The 13,207-nt window shown below is 39.5% G+C and overlaps 1 protein-coding gene across 6 annotated transcripts in view; it reads right to left on the reverse strand.

The window, feature by feature from the left end:
• Positions 1-13,207, reverse strand: part of LNPEP (leucyl and cystinyl aminopeptidase) — a 160,531-nt gene that overhangs the window by 44,489 nt on the left and 102,835 nt on the right. For all 6 annotated transcript variants that reach the window (XR_012670987.1, XM_075137407.1, XM_075137406.1 and 3 more), the window contains 2 exons: positions 9,308-9,446; positions 2,325-2,456 (listed from right to left, as the gene is read on the reverse strand). Coding sequence is in view for 5 of the 6 variants with exons in the window: in XM_075137407.1 (XP_074993508.1) it covers positions 2,325-2,456; positions 9,308-9,446 (271 nt within the window). In the remaining variant the exon portion in view is untranslated. The remainder of the gene's footprint in view (positions 1-2,324; positions 2,457-9,307; positions 9,447-13,207) is intronic.

Here is a 13,207-nt window from a genome sequence, read left to right on the forward strand (position 1 = left end):
AATCACCCAGATTAATGAAGAAGGAACTCTGATGAAACCAAGCGAAATGCAATGATGATAGAACCGGACGAACGCAGTGATAATGGAACCAGAACTGGCCTCAGCCACATCGTCTTTCCTGCCCTGAAAGACTGTTATGACAGATGGAACCCGAAAACATGGACTAAATGAACTCAATGGACATTTTAGAGGGATGGCCCATAGACTAAGGGAATGATATCTGTGTATATATATCAAAAGGCAGGAAGAGTGGTGGTGATTAATTGGAATGTATTGGAGAATGTGAGACCTGGGCATGACGTAGATGGTATAGAGTAAGGGGTGGATACTGTCCTGGTTCTGGCTGAGACAGAGTCAACTTTCTTCCCAGTAGCTTGGGGGGTGTGCTGTGTTTTGGGTTTGGTATGAGAGGAATGTTGATGGCCCATGATGCTTTGATTGTTGCTGGGTGATGCCTGCACCGGGGACTTTTTTTTTTTCGGCCTTCCATGCCCTGTCAAGTGCAGGGGAAGCTGGGGAGTGGGGAGCATAGCTGAGGTGGTTGACCCAGCTGGCCAATGGGGTATTCTATACCATGTGACATCCTGCTCAGTATAAAAACTGGGGGGGGAGGGGCAGGGCTGGCCCCCCATTCATGAGACGCGGTCAGAAGTGAGCAATTAGAGCACTTGCATTGTGCATTGCCTGCTTTGTGTATTCTGCTAATGTTGTTGTTATCATTGTTACTATTACTGTTCTACTTAATTTTATTTCAATTATTAAACTGTTTTTATCCCAACCCACGAGTTTCCCTACTTGTGCCCTTGCAATTCTCTCCACCATCCTACCGGAGGGGCGGGGGGGGGGGGGGGGGGGGGTGAGCGAGCGGCTGCACGGGCTTTAGTTGCTGGCTGGCGTTAAACCACGACACTTGGTATGACCATTCTTATGTTTTCTCCCTTTAAGCTGGCAAGTACTGTTACACACGGCTAGATCTCTTGTGTTTGGTGCCTTCTAAAGGTCTGCTGGACTTCCCTTACTTGGCCAAATCTTGCTTGGTGGTCAGAATGAAGGAGAAGCAGAGTTAAGATCCACTTTCCTTAGTTAGAATACATCACTCAGTCTTGTTCTCCTCTTGTACATGCCTCTATCATAAAAAACTTCTGAAGTACCGACAATCCATGCAAGTTAGTCTCACTAATACGAATAAAACAAAGCACACCACATAGATAGTTGTTTCAGACTCTCTGCAAACATTTAGTATACTGATCAATTTTCTGCCTGATAAAGAACTGGCTATATTGTTTTACCAGAACACAGATCAAATACAGATCTGAATAGTAGCCAAAAGGAATAAAAAAAAAAGTAGTGGTCTAACTTTTCAGGTTAGACTAAATAGTCTGCCATATTCAGCTATAAGTAGAAATACTTGTCCAAGTCAGAATCAAAGCCTATTGACCAGTATCCTTACTTCTGCATATTGGATTAAAGACAGGGCTTCTTCTTCTTCTGCAGTGCTACTAGCACTATTCCCTTGGGCTCTTTCTAGGTAGGTACTGGCACTGCGGGCATTTCACCACTAAGGCGCAGTTCTTGCTAGAGAGTCATGAAAATCATCGCTCACATGAAACTCTTGCACCTCCTAAAATAAGACTAAGAGGCATCTCCTAGTATTACCGTATTTTTTCTTTAGTTACTTTAATTGCACTCATTGTAGCAACTGCTCACTGACCCTCCAGGCCATATGCCTAGGAAGGACAACGATCAAACAGGACCAACTGTGTGATTTTTTTGGAACCTTTGGAAAAACAAAAATCCCACAATGAAATAATTGTATTCAAGTGACTAAATGCAGACTTGAAGTTAGTCTAAATTTGCTTTACTGCAGAGCATGTGTTTTTTTAGGTAGGTTATCTTTGCAGGTACAGAACATACTGCTTGAAAGAGTATGTAGGCTTCCCTGGGAACTGTAATGTTTCTGAACAACTCTTGGTTTGCATGACATTACTCCCTCACAAATGAAGCATAAAACTAAAAGTTTAAAGCTTCCAGCTCTGAAAGCTCTTAGGAATTTTACATTTTATAAATTTCCACTGTTAGCAAGACCTGATGCTGAGTCCCTTGCTGTAAAAGTCTTCTCATTCTGGTATAAGCCCTGAAGTCAGTTCAACCTATAGCATATGGCTTTTGTCCACTACCTACGATGAGTATAATAAAACCAAGAAAATAAATAAATATAAAAGAGACAGAGTTTGCTTGTTGGTTTGGGGATTTGTTTTGTTTTGTTTTGATTGGCTTGTTGGCCTGGGAGGAGTGAGGGCGAACTTAAAGTGGAACAAGCATACCAGACTCCCATTAGTTTCCGTACTGATGTTTTTCAAGTCTGCAACAACAAAGGCTACTAGGTAGGTGCTCATCTTCAAACTCACAAAAAACTCATCTTGAACAATTCCATTTATCACAGGAGTCGTGGCTTTCTGCAGGTGAAAGGAAAACATTGTTATTAGTGCAGACAAAAGAACACTAAGACATGCAAGGAATCAATGTTAAATCAAAGAATTGTTTCACGCTAGGAACAGTTTATAAGCAAACCTGCAGAACATCTTTATATTTTGGTTATGTTTCAGTGGGATAGGTAATACTCACAACCTACTCACGGTGTAACAAAACTTAACGAGACATGGAACATTTAAGTCTATATACCCAAAAATTATTTGTCAAGCTTTTATTATGCAGTATTACCAGACAACTGCATTGTTGGAGAAATCATATATCTAATTTAGTTCACACTTAAACCCCCAGTATAATCCAAAGTCAACATAAAGATTAGCATTAATTCAAGAGAGCTTTAGGCTAGATCAGAGACACAGTTCAGCGTAAAAATACTGGTATTACATGAGTTAAACATTTGTCTTTTCTCAGAAGCCTCTTCAAAACAAGGTAATCAGCCATACTCATTATTTTAAAACAACAGAACAAAAAAGCCCTCACACACACCCTTACAAGAGATTGCATTTAAAAAAGTGAAGAAAACCTAAGGTTTCAGTTAGTTCAAAGCAAAAAACGTGCCCATCTTAAACACACACTGCCAAAAGTAACTGTCTGCTCAGTCTTCTGAAGTAAGATGCCCTGGTGTATCTTAAATTACTTTTAGTGCAGAAGTTTTTCTTTAATATTAGTCTTGGAAAGGCATGCTATATGCCTAAAAGTACTTTTCTGTATAGTCCTTCACAAACATGAATTACACAAAGAATAAAGCGAAATGGTTAAAACCACCACAATGCAGAATAGTAAAGGTCTGGAGACAGGGATGGCAGTTCATGTATCATCTGAAATTTCATAAATAGGTTTGTTTCCAGAAATAAAACCAACAACAATAACCTTTGTTTTAGACAAGATAATTTCAAATCAAACAACGACTTAACATTTAATTGCCACTGAAAATTTAACTGTCAGCCTTAAAGAGGAATAGATTTTTAAGCCTGAAGATATAATCAATATAATCAGCTAGTCTGACCCCTGCATATGAACAGAATGCCATTGTTGAATTCCTTCAGCAAATTAACAAATTTCTGCCTTTACTACAGCTTCATCTTCATAAAGAGGTGACACCCTATTTAAGAAAATCTACTGTGGCTGCAGATAAACTGGTTCAAAAATCAGTTATTCTCATTTAAAAAACCAAACAAAACAGCAAAAGAAAACACCACAAGTCCAAAACACACACGGTTTATTTCTAGCCTTAATGTGTGTCAGCCATTATAGATTGCCAGTGATGTATATGCTAGTTGAGAAGGCCTGCTTCTGAGACCTCTTGCTCATGTAGGTATTTATAGAAAATGATGAAGTTCACATTTAACCTTCTCATGGATAAACTATAAAGTCTCTCCATTTAGCACAGCTTGTTACTAAGACCTGCAGAAAAAGACCTGGTGCACAGGAATCTGTACCACTTTTTTCCTAAGAGGGGTTTGTTTAAGTGTTTATTTTCAGAAGTGAGCTTATCCTAGTAATGATTTCACCAATGCAATATACATCTATACAATGTGATCCTCTTATTCACTTTTCACATTTCTTTCCTCATGTGTACAAGAATCAAACCACTAGCCTGTACTTATTGCATTGTGAGCCCACACTACCTAAAAAAATACCTAATCTAGGCTAAGTCTAAAATGTAAGAATTCAGCATGTGCTAGAGCACTTGTGAGATCAGGGACAAAAAACATGAAATAAATCACAAAAACATGCTAATTAAAAGAAGCTTTGCATACAAAAATGGGTACCATTACGAGAGAACTCACTAATACAAGAAATGTTGTTGAGGTAGCATACTATTTCACAGAAACTCGTGTCTAATTTCTTTATTTGTACAGTTACAAAAAAAAGGATTTTAATGTAATTCACATGTGCAAGTTGTCTTGACAAATTACAAAACCCAAAGAAACGACTTCTGAACCCATTAACAGACTGCATGTTTGGATCTCATACAACAAGAAGAGAGGAAATACACCGTATCAACTTATCAGGGCATAAAGTTGGAGGACAAACCAAAAGAAAATAATATTGTTTGCAGTATAAATACAAATAGGTAATTATCTTGGAGATACTGTCCACTAGTAAAACTATTAATTCACTTGCTGTGTATGTTTTTACACCTTCTTGATAAATTCTAATTAAACCCGACCTGCTGTTTTGACACAAGAACTCGCATTTGATCCCCAGCACTAAACAGAAAACCTCATTGCTTTTAGTGTCTTTTTTTTCTATTATCTTTGTTCCACATTTGGAAGCTTTCTCAAATCTTTGTCAATCATACAGACGATGTAACAGCCAAGTTTTAAAACAGAGATGGAAACAACAGAAGAAAATGCAGATGAAATTTTTAATATGCTCTTAAACACATTCTGACTATAATAAGCTCAGTAAATGTTACAAAGAGAAAAAGAGTGGACCAACAGGAAGTTCAGTGAAAAGGGCCTGATATCAAGAACAAGTACAGTAAGACAGAGAAGGTGGGTTAAAAAGCAGAGAACCAAATGATGGAAAAGCCTGATGGGAAGGAAGGAGAATTCTCAGCTTGAAGGAAGCACAGGACCTTCTGCCTATGGCGACTATAGGTAGCTGAGCAGAAGACATGTAGTATGCAAGGCAGAAGAGCAAGAAACAGATCTGAAGGTAATTCAAGTGGTATGACAAACAGTAGTGGGAATCAAAACACCAAAAAGAGACGCAAGAGAGGCATCATGTAATTTAAAAGGGAACTCATGATGCAGGAGTGCCACAAGTCATTGGAAGAACAATTCTATGTAGGGAAAGATGGGTAAGAAAAAGACGTTTTTTTCTATGCAGTACAGGAACAGCCAAACAGTATGTATCTAATGTGTCCCATAGGGAAAATTCATAACACCAATATTTAAGATGATACAAATACGCAATACCAACCCATTTTTCCCTGTCAGTAGAATGGGTACAAGGTCACATCTCCCAAATGTTCACTTTTCAAATGGTTTCCTATCTCCTTGAAAAATGAGCAGTGCAATGAATGTTACTCTACAGCAAGAAAGGCTAGAAACTTAGATGTAAATGGGTCCTGGAGTAAGGAGGACGGAGATGCAGTAATGACCTTCAGTAAAGGCAGCTTACCACTATGTTTTCTCTGTGTGAATGACTCCTCATCATGCACACACATCATGTACATTAGTATCCAGAGAGAGCATCAAAAGAGCTACTGGATGCTTTGTAACAGCACTCGGAGTTGGGCAGGGACAGATGGGATGGGGAGCAGCTCCTTCCTAAGCACAGGCTTATGTTTTGCAGGACTGTTAATGCAAGGCAGAAGTTATGGGAGGATGCAAGACTAAGGCAAGTAACAATGTGTCTTTTCCAGATTTAATTCACATGTCCTGTGGTGTGTGAGTCAGCTATTTCCAGACTAATTAGAGGAAGATTCTGTGACAGCAAACAATAACTCACTAAACAAGAAATAAAGAGTTGCCCTTTCAGGCATGTTGGTTGGACCAGTTAACTCAAGTTGCAATTCTTGGCAACACAGAGCTTGAGCTTCAAGTATGTTCTTTGCAGATTCTCTCAGGAAGCCTGAAAAGCCTGCTCATATCTACTGACACTCACTGTTCACTGCATCGAGTGACCCACTTGCATAGTTTGCAGGAAGAAACAGTCTGAAATCTCACAGTCTTGCCCAATGCCACAAACACGTGTAGCAGTTTCCCAGATGACTCCTTCCTGCCCATACAAAGTTGCATAAACACCTTGCACAAAAGACATGAAATCTAAGTGAAATCATAGGAGAAAGTAAGCAAGGTGATGGAGGGGCTAGATTAAATGACTCAACAAAGCATTTACTGAAGAAGGCAGCTTGGAGGTGCTGTACAACCACATATGGTGGGAAAAAACAAAGGAAGTAGATATGCCTGCTGCAACTGTGAGGGCCTTTGCTTATTCTTCTGGAGAAGTCTATTACCACAATGGGCATTAGCAGACATACTAAAGAACAGCAGGCATGTAATTGCTACCAATATAGTAGCACCTAGCAACCCCAGGAAACATCTTGCTCGCTCTCGAATTGTCCCCAACCATTTTCCTTCAATAGCCAACCACAAATGACAATGAAGAAGAGTTGATGGTTATTTTGCTTCCACTCCATCTGCCAATCATTATCAGTCAAGCTGGCAACCAAGGCACTAGATGCCAGAGGTGTATCAGATAATTCTGTCTCAACTAATAGGGATGAAAACTGTCACAGAATATCTTTTCTCATCTTCTTTATAATAATGTCATCAGAGATGAGCAAGAGAACGTACAGAATATACCATGATTAGGGTAGCAGTAAACATACTATGGAAGTGTGGTGCAGTAGAAGAGCTGAAAACACAGAATCATAGAACCATTAAGGTTGGAAAAGACCTCTAAGATCATGGAGTCCAATCGTCAACCCAACACGACCATGCCCACTAAACCATGTCCCTAAGTACCACATCTACATGTCTTTTAAATACTTCCAGGGATGGTGACTCAACCACTTCCCTGGGCAGCCTGTTGCAATGTCTGACCACTCCTTCAGTAAAGAAGTTTTTCTCATGTCCAATCTAAACCTCCCTTGGCACAATTTGAGGCCATTTCCTTTTGTCCCATCGCTAGTTACTTGGGAGAAGAGACCAACACCCACCTCAAATGCTGTGGGAGACAGTGTCAAAGGCTTTACTGAAGTCCAGGTAGACCACATCCACTAGGCGGGTCACCTGGTCATAGAAGGACATCAGGCTGGTCAAGCAGGACCTGCCTTTCATGAACCTGTGCTGGCTGGGCCTGATCCCCTGGTTGTCCCGCTCATGGCTTGTGAGCACCCTCAAGATGAACCACTCCATAATCTTGTCCTGCACCAAGGTCAGACTGACAGGCCTGTAGTTCCCCAGATCCTCCTTTTGGCCCTTCTTGTAGATAGGCGTCACATTCGCAAGCCTCCAGTTGTCCGGGACCTCCCCAGTTAACCAGGACTGCTGGTAAATGATGGAGAGTGGCTTGGCAAGCTCCTCCGCCAGCTCCCTCAGTACCCTCAGGTGGATCCCATCTGGCCCCATAGACTTGTGAGTGTCCAGGTGGCGTAGCAGGTTGCTAACTTCTTTCTCTTGGATTATGGGGGATTTATCCTGCTTGCCATCCCTGTCTTCCAGCTCAGAGGGCTGAATACCCTGAGCATAACTGCTCTGACTATTAAAGACTGAGGCAAAGAAGGCATTAAGTACCTCAGCCTTTTCCTCATCCTTGGTGGCAATGTTCCCCCCCGGATCCAATAAAGGATGGAGATTCTCCTTGGCTCTCTTTTTGTCATTAATATATTTGTAAAAACATTTTTTCTTGTCTCTTACAACAGTGGCTTACATTCTAGCTGGGCTTTTGCCTTGCTGATTTCCTCTCTGCATGACCTAACGAGATCCCTGTACTCTTCTTGAGTTGCCAAAACAAAAATACTCTTGGTCTTTCAGAGAACCCAACAGCGTCTTTCAGAGCACCCATCATCTGTGGAAGGTACACTGAAGAATAGGATAGACTTTTAGCAACTATATGCAATTAGCTCAGAAATGTCTGCTGCACACATGCAGCAATGGTAAACCATAATTTACTTTTTGTACATGAAGAACTATGGAAGCTGTTGAAAGTTCCCTCAGCCACTCGTCCTAGCAGAAGAAGGTAAGTGAGCACCCTTTCTTGTTTACATAAAACATGAGAGTTGTCCAGCAGAGTCTGTTTCTTCCTTCTGTGAAGAAAAGAGCAGCAAATAAAGTCCTCTTAGGCCTGAACGCAAACTAAAGTGCTGCAATCCTCTTACAGTAATGGTTGAGAATCACCACAATTCCAGCAACATAAACATTCATGCATTATGAAAAGATATTATTTCAGAAGGTTGCAGTTATTAGCTTGGTTTTCAAAAACAGAGTAGCTGCATCAGCACCTGAGCTTTTGACAACGTTCTGGAACCGAAACTGCACAGTGTACAAGTGTGTCCCACCAACACCAAGAGTATAATTTTTTTCATTACTGGTTAGATCAATGTCAATATTAGTAAGTTTCTGTTGGGTGATAAATGGTAGTAACGTTTTAATGACAGAGGTCCTAGTTCAGACACAGACTAGGTAGTAAGTTAGTCTTGCTGGTCTGTGTAAATGAATTAGGCTTTTATAAAGGTTTCTCCAAAGGCTTAATGGCATAAAGCATCACCATAAAATTCAGATATGGTCTTACAAGATTTTACCTGAAAACATCTAGCTGAAGGAATTTCAGATCCCTCATTCATATTCTGGGGTTGACTCTGTATTCACACCCTACTTCCCCTTGTTTAGGCTCAAAAGCACATTCTTCAAGTTCAGGCAAATCTTTCACAGAGACTGTTGCTAGTTACACAAACTATTGATAAAGATATTGCAGTATTCTGCGCATGTATAGTATCAGCAAACACAGAAAACTCAAAAGACAATCTTAAGGGCTGTTGAAACTGATGTATCCAACAACAGAACTCCTGCAAAATAATGATTCATTTAAATTCAACAGGAATCCCTCCCATAGCCATTCAAGTGTCCCTACAATAATATCCTACACTGTGCAGTGCACTGAACAGTTGTTTTCTCTATGAAGTTACTTAGTTCAAGTGTTTGAGGAAGAGACAGTTATTTTATTATAAAGTCATACAGTTTATAGCTTATCCACTCAAGTCAATCCCCTGGACATTAATGCAACAAAAACACAATGCAAAGCACTTAAACAGATTACCTAGGCAGCAGCTCTACTAAAATTCCTCTACAAAAGCTGGTACCTTGGGCATATTTGACAGAGTGGAAAGTTTCTCATCTCTTTTGATCTTGATTAAAAAAGTAGCTTTAAATGCTGGTTCATCAAAGCACGGAAACGCAGACCTTGCTGCCAGAGGTTCAAACTGAGTTGCTGCAAACCACCTAATGGGAAGATAAGAGCAAATTAAGAATTATGAAAAGGATAAATGTCAGTTTATTTATGATAGAACAGTAATTTTTCCCCAAACTCTTTAAGAGCTTGTTATGGGAGAAGCTTTCTGAATGGTAGATGACAGGGTTGGTCCAGTCAGAATAAATGTTTCGTTAACAAAAGTTTTTTATTTGAGGACTAATCTGCTTGGCTGTTTTTTTCTTTCTTAACAAAGAAGAATACACCTGTAATAACCCAATTACAGAACAATCATCAAAATATAAGCCAACCAGTTTCCAGTAAGACGGAACAAAAAGGAGATTGAAAAATTAAATTAGTGAGCATGCCCACTAAATGAAAGTTTTGAAACGTCAGCAGCAGATGGGACTACAAGGAAGCTTCTTCATCTAATTGTCATGTCTCCTCCTGCAGATAGTCCCACAATTCATCTAACTGATGCTTGCTCCCCTTGCTGGCTAGTAGATGGATCCTGTGTAAGTTCATGCACTGTCTTGTCTCTAATCCAGTCATATCACAGGAGAACTTCTCAGAAGGCTAAGTTCCTTCTCCAGTATTTTGATACTAATTAGGTGCAGAATTTACCACTTTTCCTAGAGAGCATCTCTGACTTGTATTCTGCTGCTGCGAGACAGCCCTGGGAGCTCAACAAGAAGCTTGCAAATTTAAGTCTTGTATTTACTGGAGCTAAACAGTGGAGAGAACAGCTGTTCACATTGCTTTTGCCTTTTGTGGTTTGTTGTTTTTTTTTTTTAAACCTACTGCCAAGCTACCGACAAGTTTTCGGGGTTTTTCTTTTCTTCTGCACCATGACCTACAAATTTTCTGAGGCGGCTTACAATTCATAAGATTAATCTCTATGCCTGCTTTCAACTTCTTACTCTTCTCTTCCCGCTCACTGACAATCTTGAAGTTGAGGAATTAAGTGCCTTTTTCTTTTTTTCCATTACTCCAAGATTTTACAGAAGAAAAACAAACAATAAAGAACCATTCTGCATAAAAGTACAAGTAAGGCCCAATATTTTTTTTTTAAATTTGCATCTGGCAACAGTGAGTTATTTTGCCATTTGATAATTTTACCAGTTTTGGTGGCAGTATAAAAAAATCTTCAAAAGAAAAGAAAACTAAACTAGAAGAAAAGACATTTTCTTGCAAAAGCAGCTTGATAGCTTGAGTTTTATACAGAAAATGCAGTAACAACAGAGGTTGTCAAAGTAGTCTGTATTTGTAAAACCACTGACATTAAACATACAGAGACGAAGCCCCTAGAAATAGATGAGGCAGACAAGGCAATGGAAAGGAAGATGTCAGCAAAGAGTTACCTGAAAAGGATTTACTGGAAAGCATACAAGTTAAAGCATGTGCTACATCCTATCCCTGAACAAAAGCACAGAGCACTGGACTGAAGGGGTTCAAAAACTCAAGAACTTACTGACAGATCGTCTTTTTCCTCTGTGAACACTTACACTTTGTCTTTCTACTACAGTACATACAAGGAGAAAACAAAGCTTCAGCTACATCAGAATACGAAAAAACATGGAAATTCAAAAAGAGTCTAATCATTCAAGTGATTTTTGCCTTCTACACTTATTGTATTCTTGCTCCCACTTACTTCATGGTAATGCATGTCTTTAAGGTTTGTGATAAGCTACTTAGGTCCGTTTCATTTCATCTTGTGGTTATGTTCTTCTGATGCAATCTATACTCCCTTGTGATTCTTTATTATCCAACGCATTCCACAACAGAGAGACAACTTCTGGCATTTTTGTTATAATGACAGAATTCTGAAGCCTATCAGCGGTTTCTCAAGTGGCAACAGATTCTCTCTAACGATCATGCATGGACTATAACGTTTTTGTATATGCTCAGAAACAGCCCTTTCATAAGAGGCTTATCAAGCAGCACTTTACCTGGGGGATCTGAACAGTCATCTACGTTTGCACCTCAGTAAAACACACCCACGTCCACTGGAGATGCAGGCAAACTGAAACAGATCAGCAATCCTTTAACCCAAATTTATTTCTTAAAATTCTTGATCTCTTAAAGAAAGCCCCTTAGACTACCTCACACGAGGACCAACACGAACACACGGGAGTAAAGAGAAGAGAGTTCCTGCCTTATCTCAGTTGCTGACCAGTTCAAGAACCCACTTAATGTTCCACAGTTCATCTGAATGCACCAGGTTTTGCATATATTTGAAAACAAGTGTTGCAGCCAACTTATTTTCTTGTACAACTCAGCGCTATGCCATAGACCCATTAGGATCTAGATAAAGGGAGTTTTAAAGGCAAACTGTAAGTAAACGTTAGAAAAATAAACAGTTTTGGTTTAAAAGTCTGTTGTTAATACTTAGAGAGGCCTGCTGAATGCAACAAAATATCCTGGATTTTTGTTTAGAGAGTAGAATAGAAATATATCTTTCTTATGTTATGCAGCTTCCTAACAGTCTATGAAAGCATCTTTACACTGAGTACCTTGTTTTGTTTATTTTTTTAAAGATGAGCTATTATAGAGGGACTTAAATAATTGAAACATTAGCAGCGTATAGTTATCATATCTCACTGGAGAGAGAAAAATTATAACCAAATTTGCCACACTTCTGTTTTATTCTTCAAGGAGTCTCACTGAAAAAGTTTGCAACAGGTCAATGAAGAGTCTTGTTTTAAGTAACTGAAAATAAATACAATCTCAGTGTGATCCTCTTCCCAGAGAATTATTTCAAGTCTATATTGTCAATTTGTAAAAGGTTGGGTTGGTGGTGCTAATTGTAAGTTCTGCCTTCCCCATTCAGGAAACGAAATCTACTTACTAATATCTTGGGAATTTCCATACAAACTCTCTGTTGTTGCAAAGATTTGTAACACTGATAACATTATTTTTTCTTGCTTTTTCCCTTACATTTCATTTAACTTTTTTTTTTTTAAGCTTTAGATCTTAGCATTTGTTAGCACAAGTTGGGAAGTGTTTTATGTCTTTATTTAGCATTTGTTTTGTGGGCCCTTCAAAACTACTTTCCTGTCAGCTGGTCCTGGACTGACCCATACTGCTCCTTCCATCTTTTGTTTATTGCACCACTGTGTTTCTAGAAAAACTCCATAGATAATTACGTGCCAACAAAGACATGACCAGTGTAAGGCCCATTTGAAATGGGTGGTGGTGGTGGGTGGCAATTTCATTAATCTTCTTGGTAAAAAGCACTGATTTACCCTTTTTAAAAATGAGTGTGATGTTTCTTTTTTCGCCAGTCACTGGGGACTTCACCTGACTGCCATGACTTTTCAAATATGATTGAGAGCACCTTGGCAACTACATCTGCCAGTTCCCTTAGGATTGTGGGTTGCATCTCATTGTGTCCCATGAACTTGTGTACGTTCAGGTTCCTCAGATGGTCTCGGACCTGATCTTCTCCCATGATAGTAGGACTTTGTTCCTCCAGTCCCTGCCTTGAGACTCAGGGACTCGAGAGATGCGCGAAGAATTTCCAAAGAAAAATTAAACAAACACAAAGCCACGCTATAGCTACCTACAACGACTATACTGCACTACATTTAACTGATGGAGAGGCTGTCCTGACTTAATGAACTCATCCATGAAAGACATTTTTCAGGTAGATTAATCAGGAGATTAAAGATCGATTTTGCTCAACAGGAATCAGTTGTATGAAACATCTAATAGAAAAAGCAACCCTGGTTATTTCTATTATCAAAGCACAATCTAGAAGTGACAGAAGAGAGAAGCTGCATTTGTGGGCATA

The sequence above is a fragment of the Calonectris borealis genome, chromosome Z (genome assembly GCF_964195595.1).
Source record: "Calonectris borealis chromosome Z, bCalBor7.hap1.2, whole genome shotgun sequence".
NCBI classification, from domain to species: Eukaryota; Metazoa; Chordata; class Aves; order Procellariiformes; family Procellariidae; genus Calonectris; species Calonectris borealis.